This window comes from Ictalurus punctatus, chromosome 5 (genome assembly GCF_001660625.3).
Source record: "Ictalurus punctatus breed USDA103 chromosome 5, Coco_2.0, whole genome shotgun sequence".
NCBI lineage: Eukaryota > Metazoa > Chordata > Actinopteri > Siluriformes > Ictaluridae > Ictalurus > Ictalurus punctatus.
The window spans coordinates 28,183,241-28,199,995 of record NC_030420.2 but is presented as its reverse complement, the minus strand read 5'-3'; the positions used below and the strand labels follow the sequence as shown (position 1 = coordinate 28,199,995).

General features: G+C 37.0%; 1 protein-coding gene across 7 annotated transcripts; it reads right to left on the bottom strand.

The window, feature by feature from the left end:
- Positions 1-483: 483 nt before the first annotated feature.
- Positions 484-15,526, bottom strand: mier3b (mesoderm induction early response 1, family member 3 b). 7 transcript variants are annotated; one of them, XR_006982566.2, is made up of 15 exons: positions 15,450-15,525; positions 14,611-14,635; positions 14,315-14,460; positions 12,120-12,254; positions 11,864-11,987; positions 11,128-11,201; positions 10,914-10,983; positions 9,435-9,583; positions 9,140-9,221; positions 8,959-9,053; positions 7,042-7,169; positions 6,406-6,557; positions 5,216-5,351; positions 4,086-4,553; positions 3,676-3,764 (listed from the first exon to the last, which is right to left on the bottom strand). XR_006982566.2 is itself a non-coding variant. In XM_017467598.3 (13 exons), exons 1-13 carry the CDS (start codon positions 15,456-15,458, stop codon positions 3,364-3,366), a joined length of 1,587 nt encoding a protein of 528 aa, XP_017323087.1. In that variant the 5' UTR covers positions 15,459-15,526; the 3' UTR covers positions 484-3,363. The 7 variants fall into 7 exon arrangements, 3 of the variants coding, with proteins under 3 accessions (XP_017323087.1, XP_017323086.1, XP_053536358.1); XR_001812671.3 differs by lacking the exon at positions 3,676-3,764 and having other exon boundaries at positions 3,771-4,553; XR_001812673.3 differs by lacking the exon at positions 3,676-3,764 and having other exon boundaries at positions 3,771-4,553; positions 5,221-5,351.
- Between the last annotated feature and the right edge of the window lie 1,229 nt (positions 15,527-16,755).

Sequence of the window (16,755 nt, the reverse complement as noted above, 5' to 3'; positions counted from 1 at the left end):
AACAGGGCACACCTGGGCAGCAAGAAACACTTAAATATGTGGGTTTAAGAAAAAGGTGCCATGGTATAAGTTATTTAACACATCTACATATAAATATGAGGAAATGAGAGCTGAAATTCTGATTTATCGTCTCATTCATCTTTTGATCTCAAACCCAAATGTCTTCAGTGTATAGCGAAAATAATACAATTGGCCTTGCTGTTCCAATACTTTCAGAGGGGATTGTATGTGTCAGGTTGGGTGTTTCCTTTAACACGTTAAAAGGAACTTGAAGTTGGGTGTCAACAGCTCAAAAATGCCAACGTTAATGCTTTATAATTGAAGCCTAAGGGCAGTCAAAAAGTAAAAAGTGGTTTTCTGTTCGGTACAGACAGATGTGTAGAAATTCTCATCTGTTGTAATCACACACGCTACACATGCAGGGGGGAGAAGACAGATTATGTTGAGAGTTCTAACAGAAACAAACACTGGAAGACTTTAAACTCTCTCACAACTGTTTCCAGAGCTTTATTTCTGGATGTTTTACATCAAGTAATAAAGTACAACAAAAAAATACAAAATAATGCCTAAACAAGCGCAAAAAAAAGCAATATAATTGTATTTACATGTTAAACAATATGTTGGAGTAATTCAGTTATTAAATGTTATGATTGTCTATATTTCTGGATAAACATTTATAGTTATATGTCGCTGTTATTCACAATTGTGTTTTCCCTTTTTTAAAAATTTATTTGATAAGTTTTTCCCATGAATGTATTGGAGCTCATTTTCAGTTTGAATTCAAACAAAATTAATGTGAAATACACAAACCCAAAACTACTGAGAATATTTACCAAGCAATTTGGGAAGGATGGATATGTGTAACTCAATACACCTTGTACATTAAGCTTTCTGATATTCAAATATGAAAAACAGGATGTTTCTACACACTGCCAACTGGAAAGTGGATTAAAACACATTGATACGATCAGCTGAACCACTTTCACATGCAGTGAGTGGGAGAAGCAACATCTCGCTCATCCTAAATCTTTGAAACATTGTTTAAAAAAAAAAAATAATAATAATAATCATCATAATTTTTTTTACATTCAGACTCCAGCAGAAAATCTGGAGTTGATGCACTGAGAAAGCTTGCATTTGAGGCAGCAGGGAAGTTTTTCCACAAAGCATCTCTTAGTAAAACATAGAAAACCAAAGCCACATCTCTTCACTAGGAATGTCTTTGCCTCGAGTTATCTAGTACATCTCGTGTTGTGAAAAATCCCAAACATCTGCAAGACTATATTTCTACTCCAGCACGACTCCTGGACGTACACACAGCAGCAGCAGTGCATTTTAACCCTCAGCTCTGTGATTCTGTACTCATCAGGTGCAGTTTTTCACATTGACCCATAGCAGCTTATTTGATGAGAAGAATGAAATGCATTTCCACACCCATATGAGCTGAGGTGAATCGTCTTGCACTTGTAGTGGGGCGTCCCGAAAGAAGTCACTAAAGAGAATGTGCCATGCAAATCTCTATACATCTCCCACTTGAAACATTTTAGTGGTAATTTGCAGAATAGCCACCTCTATCGTGTAAGATGGGCATGTTTCTTACTGCAACATTATTATTATTTAATAAAAAAAAAAAAAAAGAGCATAATATCTTTAAGGAATATTAGAAGAAATACAACAATTAAACAATCTGTACATATCTACATGTTATTGCCATAATAAACAAGAACCTTATTTATATATATATATATATATATATTTTGCATCAGCCGTTCTCTAAAATGTGTTCAGGGCAAAAAGTATTCAACAGTATTTTGTATTCTGGATGCACAGAACAAAAAAAAGCACTTGTTTGGAGATACAAGCCCCACCTGCTCAGTGCATACAGTATACAAAAATGGCAGAATAAGAATGGCAGAAAAGGGATCTTTTTTTACAGCTCAGCAAGCTGAACAAATAAGACAAAGCATCTGAGTATCTTCAGTACATCAGGTGCCATGTCTGATTCTGAAGAACTGAAATAATCGCACTAACTTTCAAAGCATCAACTATAATTAGGTTTACAGAAACCACAAGTGACCCGTAATAGCAGACTGGTGTCTGTACTGTAAGAATCCATAAGCTTTTAAGCTCGAGGTTAAACCCCAAAGCTGTCGTGCTCGCTGGAGGCTACCTGACGTAGCATATTCACAACAGAAAATGTATAATATAATACTGTCACCAACCTGGGGAGGGGGTCGAGTTTATAAATTTTCATTTTAGGGCACAACAGAGGTCGAAGTCAAAATGACACTTCCACATTCTTCTACTAATCCCAAAGGGGCCAAAACTCATTAAACAAGTCAGACTGAATAAATCAGCAGGGGTGGATTTGCTCACTCATCGTTCAACACACATCCTAGTTATAAGGTGTACCAATTGTCAGCTGCCTTTTTCCTGGAAGTCTTAGGAGAGGAAATAATATTGGCACCCTCAACACTCATTCTTCCAAGCAAGCGGTTCATGTGTAAAAAAAAAAAAAAAAAAAAAAAAAACCAAAACAACCCTGATGATATGTGAAGTTGCACATTGATGGGTGAATTTTTTAAAGCTTAAATACACTTGCAACCAGCCAAACTAGAACAATCACAGCTAACAACAAACTGGACAAATACGCAATTCTCTTCATACAAAACATTAACATCCAATGGCACACTGACGCTTCGTAAAAACACGGGCAGGACACATGGCATGCATTCGCAGAGCAAAAGTAAAATAAACAAAAAGAAAAAAACAAAAACAAAGGAAACATGGAAGCCAAAATTTGCTAACTCATAAGAAGTGCTCTTCATTGTAATAGATATGTGGTTTCGCTGCAAATCCCCAATTTTAAGAGGAAAAAAAAAAAAAAGTTTCCTGATATACAAAATGCTACATTTGCCGAACCTCTGTCGCTCAGCTTGTGTAAACATCAAAAACAGTACCAATGTAGAATAAAAATAAACTTACAAATGACAAGATACAAAACAAAAAGAAGTCAATGCAGTTTTCTGGCAACAATTCTTTTTCACGGGAAAGTGAAACTGAAGGCTTCAGTTACAGGGATGGGTATACGATAAGAGAGCAACGGTCACAGCTCTCTACCTCCAGCATTTATGTTGAACTGTAAATTGATGCTGATATAGCGTTATCTAAAGAATCAGAAAAATAAATGGCTATTTAAACTCTTGAGAAATCAAGATTTCGTAGCTCTGTACAATAAAGACATCACTGATGTCATATTACACAAAAAAAGTATATTTATACATAATTAGAAAAGAAACTAAGGTTCAGTCAGTGGGTGGATCTGTACAGGTTGGGAGGTGTGTGTATGTGTGTGTGTTTGGGTCAGTCAGACTGCAGTGCAGTGTGTTGGTGATGGCGTGAGTGTGAGCTGATGAAAGCGCTTGCATCTCCGCTCGCTATGCTGCTGAAGTCTGTGAGCGACACGGCCATCTTGGCTCCCGTGATGCGGTGTGTGTCGTTGATGAACGAGTCGGCAAGGCCCATCCGGAGGCGTTTGGAGGGACGCTCGCACTCCTTGCCGCTGCACACGCTGAGCTCCGACCGATACAGAGCCGAGTCGAGGACACCAAGGCAGCTGGCGTCGCCACTTGCTCCGTAGCCCAGAGTAGCTTCATCGTGAGTCAGCGCTCCACGGTGGAATGTCTCCAGAGGGGGGAAGTAAGACGAGTCTAAGCAGCTCACATCAGCCTGACTGCACACGGATGCCACGCTGTTACTCAGAGCTGGAAATGAAGAGGGGAGGAGGGAAAACAGAAAAACAAACAAAAACAAAAAAAAAAAACAGTTACTGGAACTTATCTTATTTATCCTTTAGCCATTTTTGCTTAAAATTGCAGAATAAGTTGATATAACCTAATAAACTTTTACCACTAATATTAGTAAGTGTTTATTCTCAATATTATAAACTATATAGCCAAGATCTCAGTAAGAGCCTGAAGCAATTTTTATTTATTAATTGACGTCTTACTACTACGTGTTTTACTGTATTACAAAAAAGTGTAAAAGCAGGTAAACTGACTATGCACAGCTTCTAGATCACGTACTGTATCATATCCGCATAACAGAGTAATTACTGAATTCCCTGCTCACAGGATACAGACAGATGCTACAGATGGAATGTAAAGTAAAATCATATCACATGAACATTTAAAGATGGATTAGGATTATGCTTTGTTTGAAGATATGTCATGCAGCTTTGCGGAGGGAGGGAATGTGTTTTTAGCACCACTGGAAGCTTTATACCGAGAGTAAGGAGTGGATCATCAGTCTACTTCATTTGCCCAGTGCAGTTTTAGTTGATCTCTGTTCTAGTGCTTTTAGCTACGGGTACGTTTTCGGAGAGAAATTGGAGACGGTAATGGCATTTCTAAACCAACTACAAGTTGAATAATGACACGCCTCACCTTCATTCACATAACTCACAATGCAATACATTACATTTCCAAAACCAGCAGCGGAAAAGACAGCAAAAATGATGAATTTTCAAGCCATCACAGAGTTTCTAAATGTAACTGGGAAAATAGAACGCACACACGCATTCATAAAATATACACGTTTAACTGTATTTATTTATTTCACAAACTAATATATAATATAACAACACACACACTACCCGTCAAAAGTTTGGGGACACTTCACTGAAATGTTTGTCATGAGCTTAAAAACCTTTTGATCTGAAGGTGAATGATTAAATGTTTGAAATCCGTATTGTAGACAAAAATAAAGTCGTACCAACATATTCATTTCTTTCATTAGAAAACGAACATTTTATTGACAATTTTATATTATATTATATATATATAAATAAAAAACTTGGAGCGAAATATTCCGAAACGCAGCCAATAAGAATCCAGCGTCGGTGTGAACTTTAATACTGTTTAAAAAGCATCTCAGGGAAATTCCTCAAGAAATCGATTGAGAAAATCCCAAGAATACATTTCTGGAAATTTTAGGCAAAAAGGGCGTCTACTTTGAAGATGCTAAAATATAAAATTATTTTGATTTATTATGACAACATAATTCCCACAGTTCCATTTGTGTCACTCCAGAGTTTTGATGAATTTACTATTATTAAAAAATGGGGGGGGGGGGTTTAAATAAAGAATGAGTGTCTAAACTTTTGACCGGTAGTGTATATATAAAACAGTATTTTTGTATATAAAAGTATCTTTACTTCACTGTCATTGAAGTTCACCTTCTTAGACCTTTAGGCATGCTCCATGTCATCTGAAACGCACAGCACCGTGTGCAGACTACCCTTTAAAGCAGTGGTGGGGAACTCATTTGGAGTAGGGGGCCAAAAATATCACCTTAGGTGGGCCAAGAACAATCAGAACAGTTAAAATTGAACTTGACACTTATTTATCACCCAAAATGGAATTCTGAGGTAAATTTTCATATAAACAGCCAGCACAGGCAGGATGAGATTAGACTAACACACTGCATGACATAAAACTGATACAAGACCAGACCGATCATTTCACCACATCAAACACAACTGGCTTTCACTGTTGTATTTGGAGCGTGAGAACACGGCGGAAGGCAGTGATGGCGCTCGGGAGATTTTCCCACCGTCCAATACAAATACAGAAGTCCTCCGATTTCATTTTCAATATAATCGATAACTATAACAGAGACGCATTAACTTTAATGTTAATGTTATTATATTTATGCTGCTCATTTTATTTGTTGTTTGTTGATTTTCAAATATAAAAACCGTTTAAATGATTTCAGGGTGTGTATCAATACCTTTTGTACATTTTCAGCACATTTTAACAATACCGTGATATGGAATTTTCATATTCTCTCTCTATTCACACGGCAAATCAATAAAATAAAAAAAAGCCAATACAAATTCAGGTTCTGCTTGCAGTACTACTGTGCCTTTGCCCCAATTTATTTCCATAAAAGGTCACGGTGTCTGCAGTGTGGCGGACGATGAAAACAAGTACTCGTCTAGAACCTTTGCATTTCTTCTCTAGGATAGTTGCAGAACAATTTAGTTTCTTAAAATTTTGTGGAACCTCTGCTACAGTGAGCTTCCTCCATCATGACGCTGATGTTCTATGAAGGAGCACTCCACTGCATCTGAAGTCACACTGCTATAGGTTCACATCGCAAGAGTTCATGCAAATTGAACTTGAAGCAAATGTCACATGCAAACAAATCAGTAGAAGAAGCAATGGTTTTCACAGAAAAGGGAACATGTCCTGTTTAAGTAATAATGCTTATATCCTATTGGTTAAAGATCTTAAATGTGATGCAAATGTACTGTCCAAAATTTCACATTCTAACATCACATTAAAAGCTGCAGATGTAAACTGGGAGATCTTGCTCGTGGTTTCCTAAGAGTGCGACACTCACCTGTGAGGTCACTGGCAGTGATTGTGTTGAGAAGGCCGAGCTGCTGTCCGGCAGACACCTCCATCCTCCCTCCTGCTCCACCTGAGCACATGGAAGAAGAGCCGTCCACTGCCAGACCCTCTGCCTCGTCCACCAACCGGTCCATCAGGTCTCTGAGGAGGAAAACAACAACTGTGATTATTGTATAGAGGATTTATATTTATATTTATATATATATATATATATATATATATATATATATATATATATATATATATATATATATATATATATATATTTATATATTTTTGTGGCTGCTATTTTAATTTTACTCCTGCTAATGTAGGTACCCTTTTCTGGGTCATTGTTTTGCCATTTTTTGCTAGAATCATAGAGCTGTGAACAGAGCAATAGGAAGTATGCCCCACCTGTCTTGTCACTGAAGCTTCAATTCTGCTCAACATTAAAGTTTAATAATTAACCAACTTTTTATGAATCTTTATTCCAAGTCAAAAAAAAAAAAACCTTGAACGCATTTTTTTTTTTTTTTTTTTTTAAGGATTTGCTGTAATTTATTTTTGTTCATTTTCACAAGAAGGACTTTTTCTATTATCCTATTATATTGATGAGTTACTGTAAACAATATGATTTACTTACGTCACACCAGGGTAAATGCTATATTTCTTTTTCCCGAACCGGTTCTGCTGAACAAAATAGTCAAAACGTTCAGACTTTTTCCACATGTAATAAAAGGCTACACACTCTGCCACCGTCCTCGTTGGAACCTAAAAATGACAAAAGCGTAAAAGGGGAATTAATTACAGGGAACCACATTTTATTTTTTTCTGAATTTTCCCAAACTAGCAAAAACTTAATAAACAAAATGAGCATCAGTAGGGCTTGACATTAAGCGTTGTCATGTGTTTGTCCTTCAGACAAATTTACTTGTCATACACTTGACTAAATAAATAAAGTTACTTGCCCGAAGAGAAAAAAGGAAAAAAAATTTCCACAATTGCTGTGTAAATATAATTATTTAAAAGCACACTCTCATCAGTGTTCGATCAGCTCATAACACCTTACTTGAGTCATTCAACTTTAAACAGCACCACACTAAACAGTGATGTGGTAGCTGGCAACAGCTCTGTTGCAGTCCTGGAAAGAAGCAAACGCATAAACTTCATTTTTCAAATCATGTTTGCCTTCATGTTGTGATGGTGGCGTTTGTTTTTGGCATGGGACAGACGTGCATCCTGGAAGCGCTTGTCCCCTTGACTAATGAATGAGCTGTAATAGAGGAATACTTCTCACTTTCTTAAAATCACAATATAAAAATATTAGCTGCTTTTATAGTTGTAGAACAAGTTACTTTAAATTCACTTAAGCCCAAAGTATGTTGACTTTTTACACATACGCTAGGAACAGCGTACAGTATGCGTGGTGCAAATTTCATTATCAGCAGAGTACGAGCACCGGCCGATTTTTCTAACCATGCGTAATTTGCACAAGTAGGTCGCACATGGGCATTTAATTCTTTTGCGCTATTTAGTTGTTCCACAAGGTGGCAACAGTGACCCAGGGTTGTTGATTCTCAAGGCAGTTAAAGAAAAAACGGAAGAGATGGAAACAAGTGCAAGCTCTTTTCTGGTTGAGTGGTCGTACAGAGCATCTTCTCTTTTTTTAATTTCTTCACACCTGAAGACCTGCTTTACTGCGCTGTACTGACTCTTGTAGGCCAGGAGGGGTAGAGCAAGTTGTCGTAACGTGCATGTGTCGACTGCCTGTGTACGCGTACATGTCAAATGAAGTATACTTTGAAAGGCTATGTGTACGACTGTGAACACGCTAGCATACATGTAGCAGACGAAGTATACCAGAGGCTTAACAGTTGCAATCTCAAGCAACATATTAAAGTTTCTGTTTCTACAGTATGTTGTCTAAAACAATGCAATAGTACATATGCAATAAACTCTATTCTCTGCGGCAGAAAAGTAAACTTACACTGAGTAATGATGTAGCTAGCTACAGTGTTTATGGTAATATTATAGCAAGTGTACAGAGCTGTGAACATGACTTGTAAAATTCCTCTTTCCAGGTAGTGATAAATTTCCTCTCCCTTTTATTTTCATTAACTGTGTTAGATTCTGCAGTCATTTGTGTTTTTTTTTTTTGAGTTCGATGCTTTACCAGACACTTGGCTGGGGTGCGGAGGCTTGAGCGACATTGAGTTTTAGAAAACGAAAGACGAGCTTCGCTGCTGTTGCCTGAGGTAAAGTCTAATCAAATTCTGATTGGTCAAGCTTATTTCTAAGCAACCGCTTGTTTAAACCTGCACTTTCCCGGTTTCCGCAGAAAGTGCCAGCCTACGCACTCTACATTATTTTCAGCAGCAGAAGAACGTGAACTTGGTTATAATTTACTGGATAACAAAACCTACATCACAAATAAAGCCAGTTATTATTATTTCTTGTTGTTGTTATTATTGACATTTGACAAAGTAAAATTGTCTTTCACCCGACAAGCGTTAACGTCGAGCCCTGTTCAAACTTGGTCCAATTCAAATGAAGTACCGACCTTGTTTTTCTGAATTAGATGGAAGTTCTTTTCATAAATCTGTAGCGCATGCTCAAAATTTCTACACTCTTCTTCAGACCATGGTGGCGATTCTTCTACACAGGAAACAAAGTGATGGATTACCTTCAAGTTTCCAAACGATCTGAACACAACGTTCTTGTTTAAATGTTAAGAAACTTACCTTTTGAGGATTTCGGATTACTGCAGTATTGCGATAGGGCCTCAGATGTACTGTAGTTACATTTCACAAGCTCGTACAAAGCCTAGAAAGAGACAAATATTACGTCATTCAGTAAATCTCTCTTAGAGACGAGAATCACTTGAGACCATATGAAAATACACCGAAACGTCAGTCACACTTAAGTTGGAAATACTTAACTTATACATAATGTTTGAATAAATCATCATCATCGTTGTCATAAAGCTTTTCTATAAAACTAGATAAAGTGTGCCCTGTGCAGCCTGAAGTTAGAAACCTGTTCATTGTCTCGTATGTGTCCTCCACATGTAGAGCTCTCTATGCTACTGTCTGCAGTGTGAGACAGCGCCTTTCTGAGGTAGTCCTCCACCTTCCTCTCCGACAACACGTCAGGACACCAGAGCAACTGATCCTCCTCTTCAAACACTGCAAAATAGAAACCTACTCATTTAACTGACAAACAGCAGAACCACGAGGTGCCTATGTGAGACAGCTTTGCACTGGGATTTTTTGATTCTTTCCCCAAAAAATTCATCGTCCGTGAATGCTAATTAATCTGACTAATAAAAAAACAAATTCTACCATCAGCTCTGCTGATGTGTACCGTGCCACAGGCAGTGAGATTTCAAACAAGTAGCGCAAACTGGATACAGAATCAAGGTGCACTGCACCACCGTGAAGTGTTAAGTTTAGACACACATGCCAAATGAAACCAAGGAGTCGTCGTTTTCTTCCTGTTATTTGTCCACTGAGAGAATAAGAATTAAAAATAAATAAATAATCTAATTGCCACAACATGAAATCTGCTTGTCCTGGGTGTCCAAACTACCGATTTGTCCATTCCTGCAACTTATTTTGAACTATATTTTAAAAAGTCATACTATTCCTTATTATTAGTGATGCACCAAAAGGAAAATTCTGGGCAGAAATCGAAACTTCAGGATGCACTTGGCCGAAAACCTAAACAGAATTTTTTTTAAACCAATTTTAAAATAGTTTTTTTTGTAGAATTGTGTTAATATTAGACTTTTTAATTCATTTCATGAATCTGAATTGAAAAGCTACACACTTTTATTGAAATGAACGCACCAAAACAAAAACACTATTAAATATATTATTCTTCATTCAATTCTGTAACGATCAAATTTAACAGATTTTTTTTAGCCAGTTACCCAAATAACGTAAAGTTAACTATTATGATACGCAAAACAGCAGTCAAGTAATGAACTTAGCATCTCTAAGCTAGCATCTTGCAAATACAAAAAGTTTAAATATGCTACACAATCATTTTAATGAAAACAACAGGCAGAACACAGAATGGAAGAGGGCCTCTATTCGGTCATCGTTGTTTTGCTGTACTCTGCATACTGAATAGGATGTCGTGTTTTCAGGTGGGGTATCAAACCTATCATGGAAAAGTGCTTCGGCACGTTACCTCCTCTTGAAATTTCTGCTGAACAAACACTGCAGATTGCAAATTTGATGTCTATCAGAAACTTTTAAGTATTTACAATCTGCTAACATGATCACCATTTGCTGGGTAGCGCAGTGATAACCGTCGGCTACATCGAGAGTGAAATCTGAGCACTGAGCACTAAGGGGCAGTGTGGGGTGGGGCGGGGCATGGTGTCAAAAACTGAAAATCTCGGTGCATCTCTACTTATTACACATGAAATGGTTTATATCATTATTTTCAACAGTCACACCTCTAAATTAAAAAAGTTTACATTTTTGACAACTCAATTAAGTCCCTCACCCGTGTCATCAGAGTAGAAGCTCAGGCCCCCAGGAACCTCTGCTTGGTACTGGGATCCAACCATTATTTCCTGCAAGGGAAGAAAATCAGCTCCGTTTCCATTTGAACATCAACACAACGTTTCATATATGTCGCAAGGTGCTATAAAAGAACATGCGACTGGAGCATTAGCCGTTTATTTTATTCCAGTTTACTGTCTCGTTATGACACGGACCTTCCTTGAATCCTCTGGACTAAGAGCATCCTCCTCTCCCTCAGACTCCTTATCACCGTCATAAGTAGTGTTGGCTGAGATTAGACACAAAGCACATCATGAATGTATTACTGGCACTATAATAAGGAAGAATTTTTTTTTTAAACTAAAACCAGGTTAACGACGAATCATCATACGAACCTCAAAAACAGAAATTATGTAATGAGAGGATCAGCACCAATGGAAGATCACAGACTCAATCAGATTCACATAATAAAACCATTTCCAAGTGTGGTTCTGATCTATCTTTCACTAAAAATAAATAAATAAAATAAAAACCTCAAACACAGATTAAAAATTATCCATGGACATTTAAAATATATTCATTCATGACTGTAGACTTTCATTAAGTTCTTTGTTTATTATGAGTGTATTATCTTTTATTTTTACAGCACATTGAGGTTTTAAACTCAAAGCATTACTACTACTACTACTACTAAGAGGAATGTATTAATTAATAAAATTTTTACTTTTATGGATTTACCTGTCAATGTCATTACATAATTACCAACAATAATAATATACTGTATATTTTTAAATCAATATTATATTGTTGGCTCTACATAAATAATTAAATATATGTAATACTACAACATTTTATAATAGTATTTTATGGTGAATGAATATTTCTATATGAATATTGACACTAATGCAGAGAGCTATCAATATTTTTTATTTCATATTTCTGTGGACTCACATCTGAGTGTTCTTGGGAAGAAGTCAGTGGCTTCATGGGAGGTAACAGAAGGGGTCAGATCATCAGCCGAAGACTGCGTCTCTTCCTCATAGTCTCCTGAAAGCAGATCCTTGGCTATCTCTTCCTACAGACATGTCCAAAAAATCATCTAAAAATTTTTTCACCAACTCAAATTATATTTTCTGTCTGAATTATCTAACCAAATCAACTAGAAAATCTAAGAATCTGGCAACACTGCTAACAGCACGCAGGTTACCTTATCCAGGGTCATGTCCGGAAGGTCATCAGCCAGTTCACCCGAGGAGCTGTCCATGCTCGACCCTGCAGCCGTGCTGACTGACGGTTCATAACGATAGATAGCCAACAGTTCCTCCAGAGGCATATTCCCTTCCTAGAAATCAAAGCACATCGGACATAACTTATTTTAGATGCTAACAATTATGCAGATTTTATTCACTTTAACTGTACACACGAGTTACAGTGAGCAGAAGTGCAAGACAGCAGCACCCAGCCAGGCCGGCTCTGGCAGTATACTTTAATGGCAATGTAAATAATTTCTAATAAAATCTTCATGGATACTATTTAACTGTGATGTGATGAATCGTTTAATTATTCGAGTCTCTGGTGTTGCTCTTCATGTTAACAGCGGATTTCCACAGTTTTAATCAATCCTGCTGTCAACAGCATTACAAATACTGTAATGTCATCTCAACCTTAATTAGTTTAAATTACAGGGGAAAAACCCCCATAATTTTCCTGCTTTAATGCTAACTGATGTGATTGCGCTTTTTAAACATTTAAAAGATTCATTTAATGCTGTAGAATGTCTGTGTAATAAGTTAGTTCCTGTTATCACTTGTGTTATATCAGCTATAAACAGCCATTACCTCATCAACCTTTCTTTTTTCCCCCTTCAATAAACACAGTAGGTCACTGAGAAATCTGATCTGATCTCCTGTTCAGAAAATCTTCCTGTGGCAGAAAACTTACTGACTGTTACAAAGTGCTCACACTGGAGACTCCTTCCATAAATGTTAAGTAATGTCTTGTTACAGAAAACTACACCATACTAATTATTAGTTATTTTCTTTGTTAAATTACTTTTGTTTTTTTTGTTCAATCTCAGGGAATGATTTGTTACTACAGAATCGATATGAGCACATTAATATACACATTTGATTTGAATTATGTTCACATGGTGCAATGAAATATGGTCAGACCTGCCATAGTCTGACTAGAGCTGCAACAACTAATCGATAATAATCAATTACAAAAGTCAATGTCAACGAATTTCATTCTCAATTAGTTGGCCTGCGCATGGCACGGGGTACGTTTAATCATTACTGTTCCGAAAACACGCTTCGGAGAGTAAATACTAGAAGTTGTGTACCAAATGACGTACTATACACTTACACAATGCACTCCACTGTCTAGTATATAAATTTTAGAAAGGTAATATCGTCTCAAATGGAACACAAGCTTTTTTTTTTTTTTTTTTTACTAACCGGAAGTATAAATCGTTTAATGTCAAAGGCACGTAATGTAACGCCACTAGCTTTAGCAGAATACCCAGAGTCAAGAACTAGGCTTGCTGAGATAGTCGTGTTACACGGTGTTCGGTCACACCAATTACATCACTTGTCCACCGCAGCACCACCCCCACTGTCATGTTGCTTTTTTTTTAAAATAGTAATAAAAATTATTTAATTCAGTTACAGAATTTAAAAACAATTAAAAACTGAACACGTCTGCTCAATTCAGCATGAGCTGAATGAGTCAGAGTCACAGCACAGATAAGATTTCATTCATCACATGACGAGAGTGAGGCAAGTTGACTGACAAGATGATTATGGAAGATTTGGTTTCAAAAGTTCAATGTTTAATATAAGTGACCTTGTCATTGTACTGTTTTGTAGTTGTTGTGTTTTTCATTAAGAATAATAATGAACTCACCATTCAAGCAATTGCTCCCCCCAAACTGGGACTAATTCGAAAGTAAAATGTGCATGGGAATTCATAAGCGATTTAAAAGTGTGTGTGTGTGTGTGTGTGGGGGGGGGGGGGGGGGGGGGGGGGGGGGGCTTTAAAATAATATGTCAAAAAGGCAGTGAGTAACAGACCACAAGGTGCAGTGAAAGTGAGATTTTATTATTAATTTAGGACTGTAGTTTAATTATCAGTGCTTTTTTGTGCATCCATTAAAATAATGCATAAATACTTATATATATAAATTCGACAAACAGTTAATGTAAAGTTTTATAATTTTATAAGGTTTATGAGCGTTTATATTTGTATCAGTTTGCGGATTTTATTTTTAACAAACGAAAAAATGATACTGGAAGTTTCGATATCTCAATTTAACCGCTGACGATAAAAGTCACCGTGTCAGATTAGACAGATGCGATAACACACTTAATATTTATAGTGGCCTGAATGTGTTTCAAAGCTCACCTTCTCCAGATCCGCCAGTTCGGCACTGAAATTCCTGTCTCCTTCCTGCGCCTCTTCCTCTTCTAAAGTCTGCTCATCATCATACTCATGAACCAGCATCTCTGCTGTCGGGTCAAAGTCATGATCCTCCGAGGACAGAGAGCCAACTGTGCACAGATTGTATTAATAACACACACACACACACACACAGAGTTTACATACTGCAACTTTCAACATGCAAAAATAAACCATGCATGACATTCAATACAATGCCTTAAGGAATTATTATTTATTTATCTATTTACATTGGTACATACCAGGGCTTGAACTCCCAAGGGAAGCCTGAGGAGACACAAATACATGTATTAACGGCAAATTAATTGAATATAAATTACAAGAAAATAGCCGAACTATCGAAGAAACACTGTCTGAACGCAGTCCAGGTAAAAGCTAATGGTCTAACTGGCGGCATTTACACCGCGACTAGTCAACAGGCCCAGACGTGAACGGAGAAGCATCTCTGGAGTTCAAGAAATGTTTCAATTACAATTTATTTAATGCGAATCAAACTAAAATTTACCATTCGATTTTAGCACAATGACAACGTCTATCGGGAAGCATGTCTTAGCATTTACGCTGTTTTTTTTTTTTTTTTTTTTTTTGCTAACGGAGCAAACCTACTTATGTCCGAGATGCGGGGGAAAAAACATAAACAAAGCTTTACTGCACGAAATATAGCCGTATTTCACAATTCCTACATATGCACAGCAAACAAACGGCTCCTTAACACGCAAATAACATCTCATTTAATTCAATTAAATCGGTCCACGGTTTTTTAGCTCAAGTATTTCAATAAAAATAATAATAATTAGCGAGCGCAGTTTTGTCGGCCGTGTTTTTGCCGCGGCTCTGAGCGGACAGCTAGCGTTAGCTAACGGGACGCGGTAGCAAAAAAGGCCTGTCGAGCCCTGTAACATCCCTCTATAAATACTTTTCTATAGTCTATTTTCCAGCCCTGTGAGTGGGAAAAACAACCCGCTGCAACAAACAGAAATTGCTTTACATTATCTATTTCTACAAAATTAAAACCCGTCCCTCGAAAATGTCAAATAGACGGATTTTAAATCTGACACTTCTTTCCAGCTTTCCTTCTTACCTCCGCCATATTGGTAGCGTTAGTCTCATAGGCCAGCTCGCTCCCAGTACCCGGATGGACTCGGGTAACCAATGGGAGGCCCAGGCGGCAGTCCAGCTCAGTTTAACTCACCAGCATTGACCACTGACTTTTAAATGTTCTTATTTTAAAATAAGAAGCACGATTATTTGATCAAACTGCTGAGCTGATGCAATTCTTTTCAAGTCTGTATGCATACAAATTTTCTGTCTTTCAAAATACATCTTTTGACATATTTATATTTATAAATGACATCTGCTGCACATGGGCAATCTGATATACTGATATAACTTATCATGCTGCCACTTCTGCTAATTTTTATTTGTATTTTTTGCACTCTTCTCATACTGACACTACTACTGACATTCATTCATCTTCAGTAAATACTTTATATAATATATATATATATATATATATATATATATATATATATATATATATATATATATATATATATATATATATATATATATATATAATTGTTCATGGATGAGGTGGGTCCAGACAGAGCTTATCCTAGGAACAGGAACACTGGGTGCAAGATGAGAGAATTCACTCTGGCAGGGATGCCAGTCCTTGTGTGGGCACCACACACACACACACACACACACACACACACACACACATTCATAAGGGAAATTTAGAGTAGTCAATCCACCTACCATCATGTTTTCAGACAGTAGGAGAAAAAAAATATGTTAACAGGTAAAATTAGGAAATTTCAAACAGCCTGACTGTTTCCTGAAGCTTATAACTTGTAATGATATAATCTAACTGAATAAAATAAACATACATTTAGATGATAAAGGAAAAGCAGGTATATAAAAGATCACTTTTATAAAATCACACACACACACACACACACACACACACACACACACACACACACATATATATATATATATACATACATACACACACACACACACACACACACACACACACACACACACACACACACTCACACACACACACACACAGTATATTGTCTTTATAAATACTTTGTGCTACGTTCCTTTGCCAAGATAACAGCTCTGAGGCTTCTCCAATAATGTCTGATGAGGTTGGAGAATACATGGCAAGGGATCTGAGACCATTCCTCCATATAGAATCTCTCCAGATCCTTCAAATTTTGTGGTCAGTAAACCATTTTCGTGTTGATTTTGATGTATGTTTTGGATCATTGTCCTGCTGGAAGATCCAACCACAGCCCATTTTACGCTTTCAGGCAGAGGCAGTCAGGTTTCATTTAATATCTGTTGATATTTGATGGAGGCCATGATGCCAT